Genomic DNA, 20,924 nt, shown 5'->3' with positions numbered 1-20,924 from the left:
TGATGTCATATTTGTTACCCCAAATATTCATGATGAATATTAGAACTTTATGTGAAATACAAACAAATAAGAAATTCAATCAAGAGTCCAAAACAGAGAAACCAGACTTACAGGTTGCCCTCTTGGTCCTTGTTGACCCCGTGGGCCTCTTTCTCCTGCAGCACCGTGCTCTCCCTTCCATAAAGAAGGATGAAGATGACATTAATTTTCTCCTATGAGTTTGTACAATTTGTATAGTTTTTCTTAGGAACTTTACAGTCACACTTTTTAAGTCCCACTGGCATCATCCTATAGTCTAAGGTAAATATCTTCCTCTAGACTTTTGTTAAATATTAAAAAACTAAAAATATAATTAAAATTTTGGTATTGAAAATTTGCAAAACCAGGTATGCAGTCCCAGTTACAGAATTTTACATTGCTACTAGAGGCCCAATGCACGAAATTCATGCAAGAGTAGGCCTTCTTTCCCCTGGCTGCCAGCACTGGCTTCCCTCTGGCACCCGGGACCCGGGCCTCCCTCACAGCCCTGGCTTCGTTAGGAAGGTTGTCTGGAAGGACATCCAGAAGGATGTCCTGTCTAATTAGCATATTACACTTTTATTATTATTGATGGCTTTTTCTAGGTGTGAATGTGTGAATTTGCATTTATGAATGCATATACTTATCTACCTATTGATATGTCCTTGTCTACTGATCCAAGGGACCATCTATTCATCTTTCTCTGTGTCTGTCTATATGTCTTTCCTTCTCTGTATCCATCTATCTAACTATAAGGTAATGGACAGTCACTATCATCACCAACCACATCAGAAACACATGCTGGAAATGATCACATAAGGAGAATTTCATATAGGAAAAGCCTCGTTGCAATCCAGGAAGAATATATTCTCTAACATTTACCTTCATTCCTCTTGGTCCAGCTTTTCCTTTTGAACCATTTGGCCCTGGAGGTCCAGGATTCCCCTGTAACAAGACCATGACCAAAATCACCTAAAGAGCCACCAAGTTAAATATCTGACTCCCTTGTTGTTATTGAAATGGTTTGGAAGTGGTAATATGCTCATGAATCCTCTTTAATGCAATTAATTTTACCCTCCAACATAGAAAATGCATAATATACACATTTTACCTCAGTTGGGGGATAGGATGGGGACGTAAGATGTTCTGTGCAAGAGGCCACGTCTACCACATACCAAGAATTGAAGGAACTACCTGGCTACTCAAGGGGAAAACACCATTTGATTAAGAGGTCAGCAAGTCAAATGCCGGGACTTTGACCCTTCCAAAATAGAAAATATTATCAAATTAGAATGGAAATAATGCAATCAGTTATGGGGCTAGAAGTTTCCCAAACAAGAAAGAGAATGAGGACAAAACTAGGGCTTACGCCCTCCTGAAGGTGCTATCTTAAATCTCCGGATACCCTTATCCCTCACATAAGTCAGGCTGCTCAGGTTTAAGGTATTTCAAATGCTTCCTTGGTTAGGAAACCACTCCAATCATCTGCCCCAATCTGATCTGAACCTTCCATGAACCACCGGGATATTGTATGGGTTGTATAACAGGTACTAGAGAGACATAAGTTAGAGGCCAGTTCAGCCTCTTACCACCCACGTGACAAGTAACTTAATCCCTTTGAGCCTCAGTTTCCTCATCTATAGAATTGGGATAGTAATGCTTCTTTATATGCTCTTGAGGAGTAAATTATCCACTCATTCCCCTTTTATACATACTATTTTTTGTTGTTGTTGCACCATAGGCAAGTATGAGCTTATGTTACACACCCCTGAGGTTCAAATCCAATCTCATTCCCACTATGTACTTAGAGTAGAAGGGGGCATATACCTGATGATCAATGTCTACTGCATCAAATTAGCTTATTTCTAGAAATTTCTGATGCCCACAGATCCCAGAAAAAAACACAGTGTGGCTTTATGTTATTTGTCCAGGATCACTCAGGTGTATGAACTGGCCTTTGCAAACGAGCAGCTGTGTTGCAACTTTTCGTTTTCCAAACCTACCCGAGTACCCGGTAAGCCCTTTTGTCCAAAAGTTCCTGGTGGTCCTTGCCTTCCTCTTGGCCCCTGGTCCAAAGATAAAATTAAAATTCAACCAATTTTTACAGAGCTACATAATTTTTTCCCATGTAACCACAAAATCATCGTGGATGCTGATGGAAGCACAAATGAAGGTGTCCTGGCCCATCACTATCTCATTTATTACATTTTAATCAAGCAGCACTTGTACTCTGGAGGACCCCCCGGTACACTTACTCCAAACTAATTCCAACTGAAGCACAGGATGTGAGTCCTCAGCATCTGTATTTTTAACCATCTCTCCAGTTGAATCTGGTGAGTTCTAAAGTTTGAGAACATCGCTTTTATATTTCAATGCACCCAACTAATTTTAAATCTTAAAAGGGGAATGAGAAAAACTGTAAGGATAGTGATCTCCTTTGAAAACTCAACCTTTCCCTTATATATACACAAGGGCTAAACAAGAAATTGCATTCTGACTTTATCAAGAACCAAAAGTACACTTAAGTGACTTAATCTCACTGGGCACATTGTTGGAGAGTTGCTCGTTTCCTCCCCAATCTATTTTACTTTACCGATTTCTGACACTTTAATTTTTTCCAGCTTTTCTGAGAAATGCTTTCCTATTAGAAGCATTGATCATGGCTTCTCTCCTCCTGCGTGAAGTATCGAATCACCTCGGTGGGTATTGAATCATACCCACATGCCAGTGGGAAGTAAGAATTAAGGAGAGGTTTTATCGATTATCCGGCTCATGGTTCACCACACAACCTGCTCCCCTTGCACTCAGCAGTATAATACAGTGAATATAAAGGAGAAGGCCAGGGAACAGCAGTAGCAGGCAGGAGGTCCACATTTGAAATGAGCCAGCGATAAAAAAAAAAAATAAGAGGCAAAAATACATCTCTCAGTTGTTTCCTCCAGTGTTCAGACACTGTTTTCTATTAAATACAATCTGTAATTACACATTGATTACCCACTTCTTCCTTTAGTATACTTTGTCAAGTGGAAAAATGGCAGGAACCTTCTCAAATTATCTTCTGACACTCATAGGATATCTTTTAAAGTTAATGAGAATGATTCAATGTGTTAGTAAAATTTGATGTGTTTAAGTTCTTCCATTTGAGGATACTTTGAAACAATTTGACTTTTAAAAAGAAAGATGTAGAGAGTATTCCAGAAGTGTTTACAGAATGAGGAATTTGGGTTAAATTTAGAAGATTCCAAAAGAACTGATGAGAAGTTTAAATTTCTAGTTATCACAGAATAGTTTACAAAAAAAAAACAAAAGACACACACACCCAGTAGACTGAATTTGTGGGCAAGATCCTTGCCTTAATGGTCTGAATGTCCCAGGCCTATTGGCAAAATGCCCTGTGTGTAATATATACTTCATAAATATGTTGCTGATTTTTCCTTCCATGGTGAATACACATTTAACGAAGTAAATATGATTTGAGTAATCTGAACAGGCAGTAATTAAGAGGAGAGAGTTATATCTATACTTCCTGAGTCTGAATCCCATCTTTACCACTTAGCTGTGTGAGATTGGCCAGTTTACCTAACTTCTCTATCCCCCTCCATTTCTCCCCTGTAAAATGGGGATAATAACTCCCCACTGAAGGATTTAATGAGTTAACACAAGAGTGTAGGGCCGTATCTAGGACATAATAAGAGCTCCATAAATATTAGCTATTGGGGTTTAACCTGCCCAGAAGAGAGGCTATATAATTTGCTTGAAGAGGCCCTGGAAGGGAGGTATCCAAGGCCATTGTGATATATGTTAAATCCCTATCAAAGAATCTAAGTTAAAATTTTAAACAAATGCCCTTTAGCATTAGAAACAAGTTCACTGATACAACCTGTGAGCCTGGATACCCAGGTTCTCCATGGTAACCGCCTTCACCAGATTCTCCACGCAGACCCTGTCAGAATGAATAAGACTTAGTGAGTTCCCAGGGCATCTTTAGTGTTCCTATTGAAGGCAGCCTCCCCTGCAAGATGTCACCTGAAAGTCACAAAAAAAGACAAAAAAAGAGTTCACTGTCTGTGCTCAGTCCTCTTAGGATGTGGAGTTGGAGAGAAATAGGGTGGGAGTTCCACTTATGCTGGGAAAATGTAAGGCCAGATTCTTACTCTTTCCCAGGCTTTGCACATCTCCTTCCAATGACTCAGCTAGTGATGGAAGCAAAAACACTGTGTTTAAATTACTCAAATTCCCATTTTACATAACTGGTTACTAAAAAGCCCATCCATTCCTTTTAAGGAATGTGGGCTAAATGCTGACTTGTGTTAAGGACACTTATTCCATGTGAGGAAACTCAGAATGTTGAACACAACAATGAGTGTGACATTCTGGAACAAAAGCCCATAAAGCACATAGAAAACTAGCAAAAAACTGGATTTTAAAACTTACAGGGTCTTAGAGCATTAACCTAGTTCTCTGGGCAAATGGTGAGCTGTTAAAATGACTCATCTGATAACTGATTTAATTTCTCCTTCAAATTAATATTTTCAGCTCTACAGAGAAGATACATTTTCCAAGATTGAGGATAATGCCCTTAATGTGAATTATTCTGCCTTTTTTTCTCATGTTGACTAGGCTATTGGTTGATTATTCATAGATTTGCAAAGAGAAAAAAATCTTAAACTCAGAATTAATCAATAGGTAGGTCAATTACTTATGCTTCTTAAGTTTTTAAAACTATTCAGATAAATGAGAAGCACTTCTATTAATCATTACTATTTTATTACTCTACACTTCAAGAGTTTATTTATAGACTTATAAATATGAACCAAGTTTTAAAAGGCATGAAGCTAGAAATTTTGAAACAGGTCGTGAAATGTTGCCTAATTTGCACATTACATTAGTGACATTCATAATGCAACACTTCTAAAACAATGTGACTCTATATAGCAAAGCTCAGACTCTTTTATTATAATTCCATGCATATATATTTATATTAAGAAATCATTTCAGCAAAGCAAAAGCAAGAACAAAACAAAAAACCTAAAATACAGTTTTTCTTTACATCACTGACATGATATGTAACAAGACAGAAATCACCTGATAGCTTAGTAAATCATTGTTCTTTAACAGAGTAAGATATAATGTATTAAAATGATAATAGATTTGGAAACATAGAAAAGCAGAATATAAAATAGTATGTACGTTATAATAGCCCCCTTATTATTTATGCAAATAAAGGAAACACAAACATGAAAATAATTGCAGGAGGGTGGTAGGGTTTTGAACATTTAAAAAATTAATGGTATTTTTAATTTTATCATACTTAACAAATTAAGGTTTTCCCTTATTGCCAAAATATAATCTTTTCCATAAATAAAATCTCATTTGGAATTCAATTTTATTAGGCATCTTGCAAAAGCCAGAATGTCTAGTTTCATGACAGTAATAAGCCATATTTTCCCAAAGTCCAGGGAATGTTGTAATTTAGAGTTCAGTGCTTCTATAAGCTATGTTCTTCCAATAATACTGGCTGATCTTAAGCAAGTTATAGTCTCAAAAACTTAAATGAGTCTACTCGACCAATGTTCCAACATTGGTTATCTAGCAAACTATTGACATGCTGAATAAACATATTGACCCTGAAGTTTACAAGTATCTCTCCTTTTTTTTTAAATCAAAGCTTCCATAGGAAAAAAGAGCAAACAATATTCATAAAGATTATAATGTATTTAAGGGAGCAGCTTCCCATTAGAGACAGCAGTTCGCACACATTTTTCTCTGCTTCCAAAATGAGAGGTTGCTGTTCAAAAATGTCCCAATAAGAAAACAGTACAGAGGCCCCGAGAGCAATCAGTCCTGATGAAAGCAGGAGGACAGACGGCCCAGGAAGAAGCAATCCAAGAAAAAGAAACCTCCCATGTTTAAATATATGGGGAGGTTGTCAGTTTTGTGAAAGAGCTTTATGGTGAACTAGTAAAATGCTCATAGAACACAAAGCAAATGGGGAGAAAGGGTGACTCGGGAAACCACAAGTTATAGAGCTGTAAATATTGACCACAGTCATTATATGAACAATGACTGAACTGATCAAAATTAGAGAAAAGAAGTTTATTGCAAGGATAAGTTGGGAGAAAGTGTATAAAGAAGGAGATAGACAGGTCAAGAAAAATCTTTATCCTCCACAGTAGGAAATCAAACAAAATAAAACAGAAACAGACCCATAGATATAGAGAACAAATGGTTGCCAGAGGGATGGAGGGTAGGGAGATGGTGGAAAGGTGACGTGGGATTTAAAGAAGAAAGAAAGGAAGGAAGAAAGAAAAGCCAATACTTAACTATCAGAGAAAAATGAAATAGTTCTTCCTACTGCACTGCTTAAAACTCAAGAAATTGCCTTATAGAACTAATCTTGTATCAAGCCAGGTTTACCACATAAAAGTGGAGGCAAAACTCTTCAGTCGGTTCCATCAACAAGAAATTAGAGGTCCACAATACATTCTATCCTAAAGGGCAGCCTGAACTAGAATCTGCCATACACTGAAAACCCAACGTATCTATTTTACAATAAATTTATCATAATAGTACATTTATTTAAGTTCAGAGAACTAGAGGAAGGGGGTTAGAAAAACAAAATTTCCTTTACTCTGGAGTATAAAAAGCTTCAAGAGCTTAGCGAAGTCTTGGTCAGGGTCTAGCTATGAAAATACGATAAAATATACCACAAATGAACCCACAGTGAGAGCCTGAAGGGGAACATATTCTGATTCAGGAACATACTGTGTAAATCAAGGTCTAAATCCCAGTCAACAAAAGAAAAATATGAAAGAAAGAAATCAATCAATAGAAAAGCATCCAAAACTGAAAACCAAGAAGTAGCAAAGTAAACACATCACTTAGGAAAAAGAAGGCAATAATACTGGAAGAAAAAAATCCAAAGATATGGAAGTGAGTGCTCCTGAAGATCTGGGAGTCGGGAACAAGGGGGAAGAATGGGCAGAGAAATGGTTTTCATTATAAGCTTGAGAGTGCAAGTTGTCTTTAAAGTTAGGCACAGGCTTGGCTCTGATTTAAATTAAATAAAAAAGAAAGACATAGGAGATGAAGTGATGTAGGAAATCAAAAATGAGCAAGACCCAACTGAGTAGAGGACCCACTGTTCAGGGATTTAGGTAAACTACACATAGCATCATAACAGAATTAAATAATTCAAGAGTAGGAAATTCGTGCCTCAAGCCACTAAATTTTCTCCAAAAATATAGCTTAGTCTATTATAGTCTCTATCTGTCTTTTTGGCGATAAAAACAATGGGATAAAATTATATTTCAAGACATTATTTATTTTATAATTGTTAAGATTTAACTAATAGCACAAAGATTATCTAAGAATTTATTTCAAATCGTAAACATTGTTTAAAAGAAATAATATTTTAGTTGGTATCAACAAAACTTGTTTAGATTTTTAAGACTTGGGATTTCTCAGTATCCATGCTTTTTCAACATTTTTGGTTTACAGACACATGAGTCCCATTACCTCTCTCTCTCTCTCTCTCTCTCTCTCTCTCTCTCTCTCTCTCTCATTCACCCATTCCCAGGCTCACATGTGACATAAGTCAATTTCTGACTTCTCCATGAGAATACTAGAAACATGAGAATACTAGAAACAAAAATGCCAGCATAGTATGACAAGACTATGTTAGAGGTAAATCAACACAATAACCTTAACTCTTATTTCCAAGAGCATTCTGATCTTTGGTTTTGAATCCTGTCTCCACCAACTATTAGTATAGTAATATGTGTGGCCTCTGACATATTACTTTGATAAACCTACATATTATTTCCTCTCTTATCCATAAAAAGTAAGCAATGATGCTTATAACTCCTAGGGCTTTAGAAAGGTTTACATGAGATAATATAAATAAAGGTCTAACACAGTGACTGGTGCTAGATAAATGCTTAGTAAAATACAATTTCCACTGATAGCCCCACATCCCACCCTCAAATCACATCATTTCCCCTTTGGAAATAGTAAAACTCAATTTTTTCCCTTTAGTTCATGACTATGAGATCCCCTTATACATTCATAGGAAGCCTTCGTTAAATGGAAAAATCATTATTTCAGGGGTAAAAGCCATTCTCTAAGGTATCAGCTTATTTTCAATCTAAATGAAATATTATAGCAAGCTATAGAGGGAGCATAGAGGAACCTATAAACTTTCCCGTCTCCATGGAAAAGGTCCCCATGGAAATTTCCCAGAGATCCTCATGCAGCCTCAGACAGCCCAACCAGCACTCCCCTTGACCTCAGACAGAACTACTTAACATGCCATAGGTATGGAACAAGAAGCAATTCTTCCAGAAAGCACTGACCTTCAATCCTGGCAGACCTTGTCTTCCTCTTGACCCCTAAGAATAGAAGAGAAATGAAGACCTTACAGAAGAAAACAGCCAATTTTCACCCCAGCCAACTGTTCTCTTGCACAGAAGCATGTGAAGTACATCCCATGAGCAGTTATACCTGAGGACCAACATTTCCGGTTTCCCCCTGAAGGCCATCGTAACCAGAACTTCCCTGAAAAGTAAAAGGTAAAGGAAAGATTAGTTTAGATATCTGTATACTTTTTCATTTATTCTCTAGACATGGGCTGTCCAATACAGAAGCCAGTAGCCACATGTGGCTATCAAGTTTACATTTAATTTAAATTTTAGTTCCTCAGTTACACTAGGCACATTTTACGTGTGCAGTAGCTCCATGTGACTAGTGGCTACCATATTGGACAGCACAGATATATATATAATCTCAGGAAGTTCTATGGGTCAACACTCCGTTAGAATGCTGTCTTATTTCTGGTGTTTTGAAATATTCATGTTGTAGGCATCTTTCCCCAAAGATTGTTCATTTGACAACTCCTCAGGGTTCACCATGTTGAGACAGTGGTCATACATATTCTCCAGCAAGCCATGCTTAATATTTGAAAAATACTAGCACTTCCCTTTCTACCTGCATCCTATAGGGTACAGAGTGGCAGACAGAAACAGAAGGTAGACGCGTGTCTCTTCATAGGTGGAGTGATCAATACATATAGATGATGGTGGAGGGAGAGGTTATACACAGTCACAATGAGGAAACTGTCTAGTGCTCTCAACTTCTTTAAGGTCAGAAGTGGGAAAATGTGTGGTGTCCAGAAAAAGAATGAGTTCATCTTTCAGGAAAAATGGAAACCACATGATCCCAAATAGAGATATCTTAGACTATTATTCAGTGAAGTCGCATGCTAACTCAATAAGAATACATAAATTGGGAAGGAATGTGAAATGCAGAAACAAAAACATTTTGTGCAGAGTGTTCTTCCAACTGTCATTTATAATAAATTAAATTCTGAAATAATTTTTCCCACAATGTGAAGAAAGTATTCATTAAATTATGGTAGAAATGTTGACAAAAAATTATGGTAGAAATGATTATTGAAATAGTATGCAACAATTAAAAATTATCTTTATGAAAAGTTTATAAAGTAGAAAACTGTGCTATATGTTCTTTTCAAATATGCTAAATTCTGTGAAAGAATAATTTATCCCAAATATAAAGATAAAATGATGATTCCTCATTTTCTTACATTACTATACACTAGAACATTTTTAAATAAGCCCATGAGATCCTCATCTGACTTTCTCAGGGAAAGCAACTTTGCCATCAAAGACGTTAGGAAAGTTCAGAAAGTGATTATTTTCCTGGTAACTGTAACTATTTAGTTTGTCCTCTACATTTTATTTTTCTGTATCCGAAAATATCTGTTGTGTTATTTTTCAGATTTTTCAGATTTCCTATAACTTTTGTGATATCATACTATGTTAGTGCAGTTTGGGTAATATTATTATACTTAAAATCCTTTTTTTTTCTTGAAATATTAATGTTTATTGCATGTAATATTATATTTGAGATCGTTTTTCTTGAATAATTGGTGTTTATTGCATGTAACATTATTATATTTAAAATCCTTTTTCTTGAGATAAAAAAATACAATGGGGATTTTTTTAATTAAGTAGTTCATATCATGGAGAAGGTTTTAGATATAGCACTGTCGTAATTGGTCTAGATATAATAAAGATTCTTTCTCAACCTTTTGCACTCGGATGTCGAGTGTGACTCGACACGGTTAGCATCGGTAACAGGAATCGAGAAAAAAGCAAGCGAGTGCAAAGGGTTAAAATGTTTATCATTTTCTCATTTCAATAGTAAACAGGTTTTTTGTTTGTTTGTTTGTTTTGTGGCCAACATAATGAAGGAATTATTTGGGCTGATGCAGGAACCAGTGGATAAAAGAATTTGGGAAGCAAAAAATGGACAGTCTCAGACTATTATTGCTCAGATTACTCAATCATTCGAAAGAGGGGGGAAAATATGTTCAAAATAGATTAATCTGGTGAACACCATCATAATCAAGTGAACAAATTAATGTATCAGTAATGGGACAGACTGACAGTGTCCCTCCTGGTGAGAAGAGAACAGCACTTCTTAATCTCCGGCCAAAAATGTTTAACCTGAATCTAGTCAGAAGGAAATACTCAAACAAATTCTAATTGAGAGGTGTTTAACAAAATAGCTGTTCTGGAATGTCAACGTCATGTAAACAAACAAACAACTCGACAACAGTTGTGATTAAAGGAGACAAGGGAGGAAGACAACTACTTCCTTAATTGGAACCCAGAACAACAACAATAAAAATAGCCATAGAGGGCACTGTTGGTACAAGGGTGGAAATCTGAATATGGTCTGTAAAATAGAAATAACTTTGCATCAATATTAAACTTCTTGAGTGTGATGATTGCATTGTGCCTAAATAGGAGAATGTCTTTGTTTTTGAAAAATATTTATTGAATATGTAAAAGCAAAATGTCATGATACCTTCAATTAATCCTCAAATGGCTCAGCAAAACATGTATATATAACAATTGGTGTTCATTGTACTATTATACTTGCAACTACAACTTTTTCTATAGATTTAAATTTTTTCTGACTAGAAGTTGGGGTAAAAGCTATACAGGCTCAGCATAGAATCTTTCAACAATTCAGATAATAAGAAAAAGAAATGAGTAATTTCTGGGTGTTTATCCCTCCAGGAAAATAGATATAGATATATTCAACCAATTAGGATGCTTGTTGAATACAGAGTTTTATAATCTGTTGTGTGGTTTTTTTTCACTTAATGTTACATCATGAATGTTTTACTTGTTATGAAATAGTCTTCTAAATTATTTTTCATGGCTTAATAATATTCTATCATGTGGATTTGCCATTGTTCATATAAAATATCTCTTATCATTGGACATTTAAGCATTATAGTAATTAAAAATCACTACATTGATCATCTATGGAGCTAAATCTTTATATTGATTCATGATTTACTTCTGGATTAACTTCTAGAACTAAAAATACTGGATCAAAGTATTACCCTAGACCAGTTGTCGGCAAACTCATAAGTCAACAAAGCCAAATATCAACAGTACAACGATTGAAATTTCTTTTGAGAGCCAAAAACCGACTTCTGCACATGGGCCACGAAGTTTCAATTGCACTGTACGTGTGCGCCCACACGTGGTATTTTGTGGAAGAGCCACACTCAAGGGGCCAAAGAGCCGCATGTGGCTCATGAGCCGCAGTTTGCCGACCACTGCCCTAGACAGAACACCAGGGAGTCTCCCCCTATAGCCAAGCTGGCGGCAGCGAGAGGTTCTTACACCCAGCATGTCAAAAGCTAGAAATATGAATGGATAGGGCCTGAGCCTGCCAAAAGCTAGCATGATAATTGGATAGAAAAAATGCCCTCCCCTTCCTCTCCCTATAAGAACCTTGGGCTTGAGCAGGAAGAGGGATGATCCTTGAGACAAGGGTGATGTGATTGGTCTTTGAGACGTGAGTTCACCATTCTCTCAGGTCATGTGCCTCCTAAATGAAGCCTGTTTCCTTTTGCACCAGCACCTGCCTCAGGAATTTGGCTTTCGTTGAGGCAGGCAGCCAAACCTCCATTTTTTTTGCTTGGTTATGAAAGGACATACGCATCTTAAGCCCTGGCAGACATAGTTGGCGGCTACATAACACTCTCTCCTCTTTCTTCCTTGCTAAGAAAATCTGTTTTGTTTAGGGCAATAACATGCTCAGCTCCAAGGGATGAATTGTGACAGGTCTAAGCCAATCATGGCAATTTCCTTTGTCAGAGACTTGCTTTCTCTGGCTTTCTTCAAACAGGCAAGGGCAGATGGGGAGCAAGGACCCAGTCAATGGACTAAGTGAGCTAAAAAGAGAAGATTGCTGGGAGTGCCCTGATGGAAGGAAAGCCCCTTTCCCTCTGGCATTGTATGTAAAGGTGAAGGTAAGATTCTTGGGCTGCCAAGGCCACGGACCACCCTGAGGATGGCACTGTGGAAAGAAAGGGCCTGAGTCCCTGATGACAACACTGGGTTTTGATGGCATCGCTGAGCTCGTGTACCAAACCTGGAATCACTTTTCCCTGGGTTATCAAACATGCCTATTAGCTAAACACCGCCAGTCCGGTTTTCTGTCACTTGTATATTCAAAAACATAAATGTCCTAAGGTTTTGTCAAAAATCAGCAGTCCTAACTGAGGTGTGTTACACCTGATTGCCTCCCAAAAGGGTTCTATTGTCAAGTGTTCTGCACCAGCTAGTATCCTTTTCCATGTGTACCAGTTTTCATGCTCCCCAGAAGTGCTAGAGCATGACTGTTTTTTTTTTGTGAGGGTATTTTGTTTTGTTTTGTTTTTTATTCCTTCCCCAATACTAGATTTCTCAATTTGGTTTGAAAGACCTCTTCATCAGGGTACCTTCTCCATACAAATTGCAACATCTTAGCTGCCCTTCTCCATTGGACTCAAACAAATAGTGGCGAAAGAGTGCCCCCTAGAGGGCTGTCTTCTAAATTCTTAGAGCACCCTTCTTTAAGCTCATCATGGGGAAAAGAAACCATGGCAAACACAAATGCAAAATAGCATGGCACTGCTTCAGAGAGTTATAATTTTTGTTTGCATGCACAATTCAGGGATCTGAAGTTCAAGGTTAACCCTTAGGAACTCTGAAAGCTGTGAGCACAAGGCTCCTCCCATGGCTATCTAGATTGAGTTCCTTCCCAGTTGTAAAACCATGAGCAAGTCATGGGACCAAAGCTCAATTTATACATGGACCGTGACCTTTCTCCTCATGATAACCACTAATAGATGGAAACTTTGAAATGGCTTCTCTAATCAGCCCACTTGCATATGATGAAACTGAGACCCAGGTGATTTAAGGATTTCTGCTATTCTCTTAGCTCCAGTCCCATAGCTGAATAGGTTGTTATTATTGAGTGGATGGTCACAGGGCTCTCTAAGCTCAACTCACCAAAGAAAACATTCTCAGTGAAGTTTATCCAAAATAACTAATTGACAACAGAATGAGATAATCTTGCAGCAAATCTAACAGTTTTCTCACATGATAATAATCTTGTTACCAACTGGATTTCATTCAGGACCTGGACCTACAAAAATGCATGTGAACTAGCCACAATCCAGGAAAGAGAACTGATGTCCTAAGGTTTTGTCAAAGGATACAAATTGGAGTTGAAAGCAAACAGAGGTTGCTCTGCAGTTGTAAACATGCAGGTATGCAGACCTCATTCCTGGAAATTGGGAATGATGAGATGTGAGGTCTGAGACACTTGGGTTATTTTAGCCATTTTTCAGTCATGCATTTTAATGTCTGGCACATAAAAATCTAAAAATGGCTTCTGACAAGTTAGCGTCTGTCGAGTTAACGAGTCTTTTTCCTTCGGTGATGTCTTCTGTCACAATGCTGCTAGTCTTTGGCATTAAACAAAGGGTCTATCTTTAAAAAAGGCTAGTACGCAATTCACATCCATCAACACTGGCAGAGATGGAAAGCAAGCCAGCAGTGTAATGACCTTGAGCATCTTTTAAATCAAGACATTGTTATAAAAGTGGAGGATTTTAAAACTGGAAAGATCTCGAGGATCACTGAGTCCGATGCTTTCATTTTGGATATGAAGAAACCAAGGACAAAAGAAGTAAAGCAATATGTATTACTTGTGTAGGGGAGATAAGATTTCTACACACACACACACACACACCTAAGAGACAAGGATGCAAGGACAATGATATTAGTGGGGATTAACATTCAGAGCTTCTGTCTCTGACAATGGAGTTCCACAGGTTTGCTCTCTGATTTTTTATGTTGATCCAACCAGAATGCCAAGTCTTCTGCACCAGCTAGTATCCTTTTCCATGTGTAATGGTATCCCCAAGCAAACAGAGACTTACCTGATGTCCACGCCTTCCTTTTTCTCCCTTAGGGCCGTGGATGTAACTATCAATTCCAAGATCCCCCTGAGAAAACAGAAGATTGCTTACCTCAAATGGATAGGAAAGACAGGAGAAAATATTACAGGAAGCATGATCTTTTTTTAAAAGAAGAAAGGCACCAAAGTAGACCTTTTTATTTTTATTTAAATTCCTTATTGTTTCAAGTATTACATATAGTATTACATAAGTCTCCTTTTTTCCCCATTGACCTCTCCCCGGCCGTTCCCACCCACACCCCCAGCACATGCTGTCACCCTCCTACTGTCTGTGTCCATGGGTTATGCTTATATGCATGCATACAAGTCTTTTGGTTGATCTCTTCCCTCTGAGGTTAGATGGTCTGTTCAAAGTAGACCCTTTTAATTATCTAGCCCGACTCAATAATCCCAAATATGCAATGCAATTAAAATTCCAAACTCTGTAAGAACCCAAAAAGTTCTATAAGATGAACTCCAATCTCATTGTTTTTGTTTTTACTATACCAACATAGGCTGAATGATGACTCATTTGTGAATAATTAATTGTTCTCTGCCTTTGTGCTCAAGCAAACAGTTTACAAATCCTGGGATTAAAGCCGCAGAAATCCCTCAACCACCACTCACAGATTCTCCCCTTAATCCAGGCTCTCCGCGCTCTCCAGGTTGGCCAGGCGGTCCTATCAAGCCCTTAAATCACAATGAGAAAAAAAAAAAGTGTCACTTTTTAAATCATTTATCACCTAAAGGAAAGAAAAGGGGGAAATGAGAGTCAAATTAAAAGAGCAATTGAGTGCTTGAACTTTAAGGCACTCACTGCCAAAGAGGTGAGGTTGAGACACAGAAAAGAACACGCTTTTATTAGAAATCTGTGATATGGTTGACACTAAGTGTGCATTAGCTCATTTAACCTTCACAACTCACGAATTGAGGCTTAGGGAAGTGGAACCCGGTCTCCCTATTACCAAATCCCTCGATCTTTCCACTTTTCTGTGATGTTCCCACACAGAAACACATGTAAGAAAAACAAGAAGGCTTTCTCTATCACAAACATGGGCAGCATTAGCAGAGCAAGAACTCAAAAAAAAAAAAAAAAAAACACATGAGGAAAATATTTCCAGAGCTCCTAACTGCTGTAGACAGGGGACCAGAGAGGCAAAGCAACTTGCCTTAAGACTATGACATGATAAGCAAATTATTATTTCTCTTAAACCTGCCATTCCTGGTACCATATTTGTGTAGCAGTTCCCACAGAGCCACAGAACCTTCCTCAGATGTTGTTACGTGCCTGGTTCTGGAGGATATACACCACCCTCTGAAAATAATGAAGTGGGACCCTTCTCTGAGATCTGGCTCTCAGACACCTAAGAAATGGAATGCTCTCTAGGGTCCTATGAAAGCTACCTCATAATGACCTGAGACCCCTCTTCCCTCTATCCTGGCCTGATACAAGAAAAGGAAGTTAGTTAATTCTAAATTCTTATTCTTCTGCTTAATTTACTAGGTGGGCAGATTTCTTTGATTTCTCTAAGACAATTTTCTCACTTGTAAAACAGACATACCTATCTTATAGGGTTGTTACAGAGATTAAATGGAATGATAAATTAAAATGCCAGGTACAGCGCCATATGGTTCATATGGTTCCTATTATGATTTGTACAGCTTCTAGTTCTTCCTTTTTCTGACCCAGACACTGACTTCCAGAGTGATCTTCCAAGCCTATAGCTTTGAACATCCATCCCTGCCTAGAAACTTTCAATAGCATCTGATTATGCCGTAGCAAAAAACAAAACCCCTAAACGTGGCATGGAATTGACTCCAGACATTCCTCCCACTCTTTATGCTTTTTATCTCACCTTCCACTCCTGTTAAATTAGAATCCTTGTTTGTCTTAACCCACTCTGAGTTCTTCTAACACTAAGCCTTTCCTTTTTCTTCATCTGAAATACACTGACTGTCTCTCTCACAAAGGTCTTGGGTTAAAAAATGTCTTCAGCCTGGCTTATAGCTCAGTGGTTGAGCATCAACCTATAAACCAGAAGGCCACTGTTTGATTCCGGATCAGGGCATATGACCAGGGTTGCTGTCTAGATCCCTGATTCTGAAGGAGGCAGCTGATCAATGATTCTCTCTTATCCTTGATGTCTCTCTCTCTCTCTCTCTCCCCCTCTCTCTTCCTCTCTGAAATCAATAAAAATATATATATATTTTTTTTTAATCTTGATTTCCTGTGTGTCCTGGAATGCCAGAGTCCTCTCCACCCTTCAACACCATTCTCAAATGCCACAGACCTAAGTGTGGAAGGTTGGTCTCTTGCCCCCATCTTCTCCCCCTAAACATCTGGTTGTTACTCATCCTTTAAATTTCATTCCATCTTTACTCCCTCCAAGAAGCCTTCCTGACTACACAGGCTGGATCAGATCCCCCTGTCATTTATCTCTCCTTCATGCATTTATCTCACCAGTAATCTTACATCTATTTCTATGATTATTTCATTAACTATATCTTTCCCATAGAGGCCAATTCTAGCATACAGAATGCTTCCCATTCTACAGTCATGCCTAAATTACAATAGATGCTCAAATCTCGATGATTGACTAGATGAAGAAACACCACTCTATTTTAAATTCCTCTCCAAGTCACTGCACTCCCATTCATTCTTTATTTGCACCATTCTTGCAGCCTTTATTTTATCCTATCTTGTATTGTAGTTCCTCCTACAAATATCTTATCTCCTGTACCAGTTAATAAGCTCTTTGTTATTCATAATCATGACTTATTTACCTTTGAACTCTAATTTGTGTCTAGCAAAATGCCCTACAGGTATAAAACACTTGAAGTTTATTGAATTTCATTAAATTCGATGAAAACTAAAGGCTTTCCAGTCTTGAAGAAAGTGAGGTGTCCTCCACTTTCTCCAAAATCTGATTGACAAACTGCAGGTTGGAAATTAAACCTCAATAATGATCCATTTCTTGTGAGTTCCTGTTTCATTTATCAGGAAATCAATCCACGCCTTTCAGTAAAGTCCAATTCCATGTGGGGTACCAAAAAACATAAGTAAATAAATGTCATCCCCCTTATCTAATTCAATCAAGCAACATAAGCTGTTTTTAGTACCATGTTGAGGTGGATCCTTCAGGCTGTATTCTATAATTAACTAGAGGCCTGGTGCATAAAATTTGTGCATGGGTAGGGGGGCAGCGTCCCACAGTCCAGCCTGTACCCTCTCCAATATGGGACCCCTCGAGGGATGTCCGACTGCCCAGTAGGATCGGGCCTAAATGGGCAGTCGGACATCCCTCTCTCAATCCAGGACTGCTGGCTCCCAACTGCTCGCCTGCCTGCCTTCCTGATTGCCCCTAACCACTTCTGCCTGCCAGCCTGATCACCCCCTAACCACGCCCCTGCCAGCCTGATTGATGCCTAACTGCTCCCCTGCCAGCCTGTTTGCCTCTAACTGCCCTCCCCTGCAGGCCTGGTCACCCCTAACTGCCCTCCTTTGCAGGCCTGGTCCCTCCCAACTGCCCTCCCCTGCTGGCCATCTTGTGACGGCCATCTTGTGTCCACATGGGGCAGCCATATTTGATCACATGGGGGCAGCCATCTTGTGTATTGGAGTGATGGTCAATTTGCATATTACTCTTTTATTAGCTAGGATTAGTAATGTCTGCCATGGGCATGGGAAGGGAGTGTTTACTACATACACCTTCTCTTACATAGAAATACAAATATCAGCATGAGGCAGGGTATAGTCACTTTTAAGCAGATAGTACAAATAATGTACATTGGAAGAATATAGAGAAGGGAGAGATCTCTGTAGACTAACATGGGCATGATGAGGAGGAATGGCAGGAGCTGGAAATTGGAGAAAAAGTGATAATCAAGTAAACACTGAAGATGGAGGCAGAGAAAAGACATTCCAGGATGGGGTACCTAGCATGAACCAAGACACAGAGGTGGGCCTGCATACGGAAGCTTCAGGGGACAATTAGTAGTATAATTTGGGAAGGATTCCTTTTTATTATTTTTCAATTACAATTAACATATAACATTATATTGGTTTCAGGTATACAACGTAATGATTAAATATTTACATAACTTACAAAGTGATCACCCTGATAAGTCTAGTATCCACCTGATGCTATAATAGCTGTTACAATATTATTGACTATATTCCCTACACTGTACTTTACATCTCTGTGACTATTTTTATTACTGTCAATTTGTACTTCTTAATCCTAAGAAGGACATTTCTTTACCAAGATTAGTGAAGACTGTTGTTAAAAGGCTTTGGATATAAGACCAAATCATTGGCAACAGGGAAACATAAAAGCTAGTGAGATCAGGAATGACAATTATGGTTCTGACACAAAAAACAAAACAACTAAGTAACTTGGTTTACATTACTCGTTTCACTAACAGCAGATTCAGGCCTTAAGTTATAGGTTCCAAATAGTCATCTAATACTTATTGCCCTCTAACTCCCTACCTAGTAGTTAACCCACTAGATGACTCTTTCCCAAAACTTAAAAGTAAACTGTCAAGGTCAGTTTAGCCAGTAGAAACTTGAGACAAAATATCCTCATACTTTACCCGATTTCCCCGATTTCCTTTTTCTCCAGATGATCCTGGGATTCCACGATTACCCTAAATAAATAAATATGCAAAGAATCTTCGTTACATTGGTCACATCAGAAATGTTTTTCACATAGTTTCACATTCTAGCCAATGGTAGAAAGTTTATTTACCATTCTATTTCTGAATATGGGACAGACCACGAGCCCTGAACAATCCTGACCCTTTGAAAAGCAATCTAAAATTACAGGAAACAAATTTTAAAATATTTTACATACATTAATGAGTTGATTTAGAAAAAAAGAGAGGGAGAAAGAGAGAAATCCTTAGAGTTCAGAATGAAGAGAAAGCAGGAATCAACAGAAGAAATAGCCATTGGCTGTCGTAAGGACTTCTGATCACTCAAGGTGAGTGTGGAAAACCACAAGCTGATCATTTATTTTAAAGTGGTCCTAGAAGGTAGTGCCACCAAAGACATGGCAGAAGCAAACAACCTTCAGCTCAGGGCTTAATAACTCCTCAGAGATAAATTAAAAATTCAATTAAAATTAAGTTTAAGTCAAAAGTCACAACATACATGTAGGAGACTCCAGGATAGGGGAACCAGCAGAAACAACAGACAACAAAATCAGACTTGCAATAACTATAGATATTGGACTCATCATATACAGAATATAAAATAAGTAGATTTAATAAATTAAATAAGAAAATAATTTGTTTTTTTAAAGAAAAGAAAACAGTTTTAGTGGGAAAATGGCGACGGAATAGAGTCGGGTTTGGAGTCTGTTCCTGGGGCGGAGAGTCGGAGCAGCAGAGGCTCGCAGAGGGAGTGTATGTGGGCAAGCCAAGGGACAGCTGAACTCCAGGAGAAGGCGGGGGAGTGCTGGGCAGTGTTCCTCTGACCGCGCAGCACCCACAGGGGCTGGGTCCCCTCCTGGAGCTGCGGGCTCGCCGGGCGCCTCGCCATCTTGCAAGGAAAGGAGGATTTTGGTGGAAACCTGACTTTCTGCGACAACTGCAAACACTGAACTGCTGGGAGCACCAGACCACCTGTCCCCTATCAGCGCAAACATTCGGATTCAAAGAAACTCTTCACTGCACCACGGAAAGGTCAGATTTTGTCTGAAATAAGCTGCGGTTTCTGATCCCCGCGGTGGGTGAGGGAGGCGCTGGGTGAGGGAAGCGCGGCAGCCGCAGGACCGGCAGGAGCCGGGAGGTCTGTGCCTAGAAAAGTCGGCGGCAGTTGGAACTGCCGTGATCCGTGAATGAGGAGGGGGGTCTTCTGAGCTGCTAACAGAAGTGACCTCTTGAAAGCAACTCATTTTAATCTGACGAGGAGGGTCAGACTAAGAATTTTCAAAGGAGTGCAGGCTCCTTAGTCTGGGGCACAGACCCACGGTCCGCACACCTGGGCTCTTTCCGACTCTGATTGCTAAGCCCAATACAGAGGCAAACCCAGGTGGAAACCCTGAAAGACTGCAGGGGGAAGGTGTTTTTTCGGAACCTGGGGCCAGAGCTGCCTGTGACCATCAGAGAGGCGGCTCTGAGGCGCACATCTCCACAAACCGGTAGTGAGTGCCATAGAAGGGGAAAAAAAAAAAAAGAAAAAAGAGCTAGAGAGGCCCGGAAGTCAATTCAGAAACACTGCCACCCAGGGGCTGAAACGCTAATTGTCTCTGGTGTAATCAAAAATAAATACGAGAAATTAAGATAGGGCTGGCTTAAAAAGCAGGACTGGCTTCCAACACTGAGGAGCCCTGGAATGAAGCTGAACTGAAATACCGCCCAGACCGGGAAAAAGGCGTAACAAACAGAATAATAGAGGAAGTGAATGACAGCCGCTACTGCACATTTTAGTCTTCCTATTTTTTAATTTTCAATTCTTTTTTCAATTTTTTAAATTTTTTATTCTCATATTTTTTTTATTTTCATTTTTTGCATCTTTTACTTAAGAAACTAATATTTTTTTCTTTTTCCTCACTTGATTTTCACCTTTT

At 38.7% G+C, this 20,924-nt stretch overlaps 1 protein-coding gene across 1 annotated transcript in view; it reads right to left on the bottom strand.

Moving 5' to 3' along the window:
* The window catches only part of LOC103299842 (collagen alpha-4(VI) chain-like), a 92,282-nt gene that overhangs the window by 30,787 nt on the left and 40,571 nt on the right, over positions 1-20,924 (bottom strand). The window contains exons 16-24 of the mRNA XM_008156696.3: positions 18,946-18,999; positions 14,977-15,039; positions 14,333-14,398; positions 8,521-8,574; positions 8,373-8,408; positions 3,899-3,961; positions 2,022-2,084; positions 901-963; positions 112-174 (exon numbers count right to left, since the gene is read on the bottom strand). Coding sequence (XP_008154918.2) covers positions 112-174; positions 901-963; positions 2,022-2,084; positions 3,899-3,961; positions 8,373-8,408; positions 8,521-8,574; positions 14,333-14,398; positions 14,977-15,039; positions 18,946-18,999 — 525 coding nt within the window. The remainder of the gene's footprint in view (positions 1-111; positions 175-900; positions 964-2,021; positions 2,085-3,898; positions 3,962-8,372; positions 8,409-8,520; positions 8,575-14,332; positions 14,399-14,976; positions 15,040-18,945; positions 19,000-20,924) is intronic.

The sequence above is a fragment of the Eptesicus fuscus genome, chromosome 18 (genome assembly GCF_027574615.1).
Source record: "Eptesicus fuscus isolate TK198812 chromosome 18, DD_ASM_mEF_20220401, whole genome shotgun sequence".
NCBI lineage: Eukaryota > Metazoa > Chordata > Mammalia > Chiroptera > Vespertilionidae > Eptesicus > Eptesicus fuscus.
The sequence above is the reverse complement of the archived record's forward strand: the minus strand, read 5'-3'. Positions and strand labels throughout refer to the sequence as shown.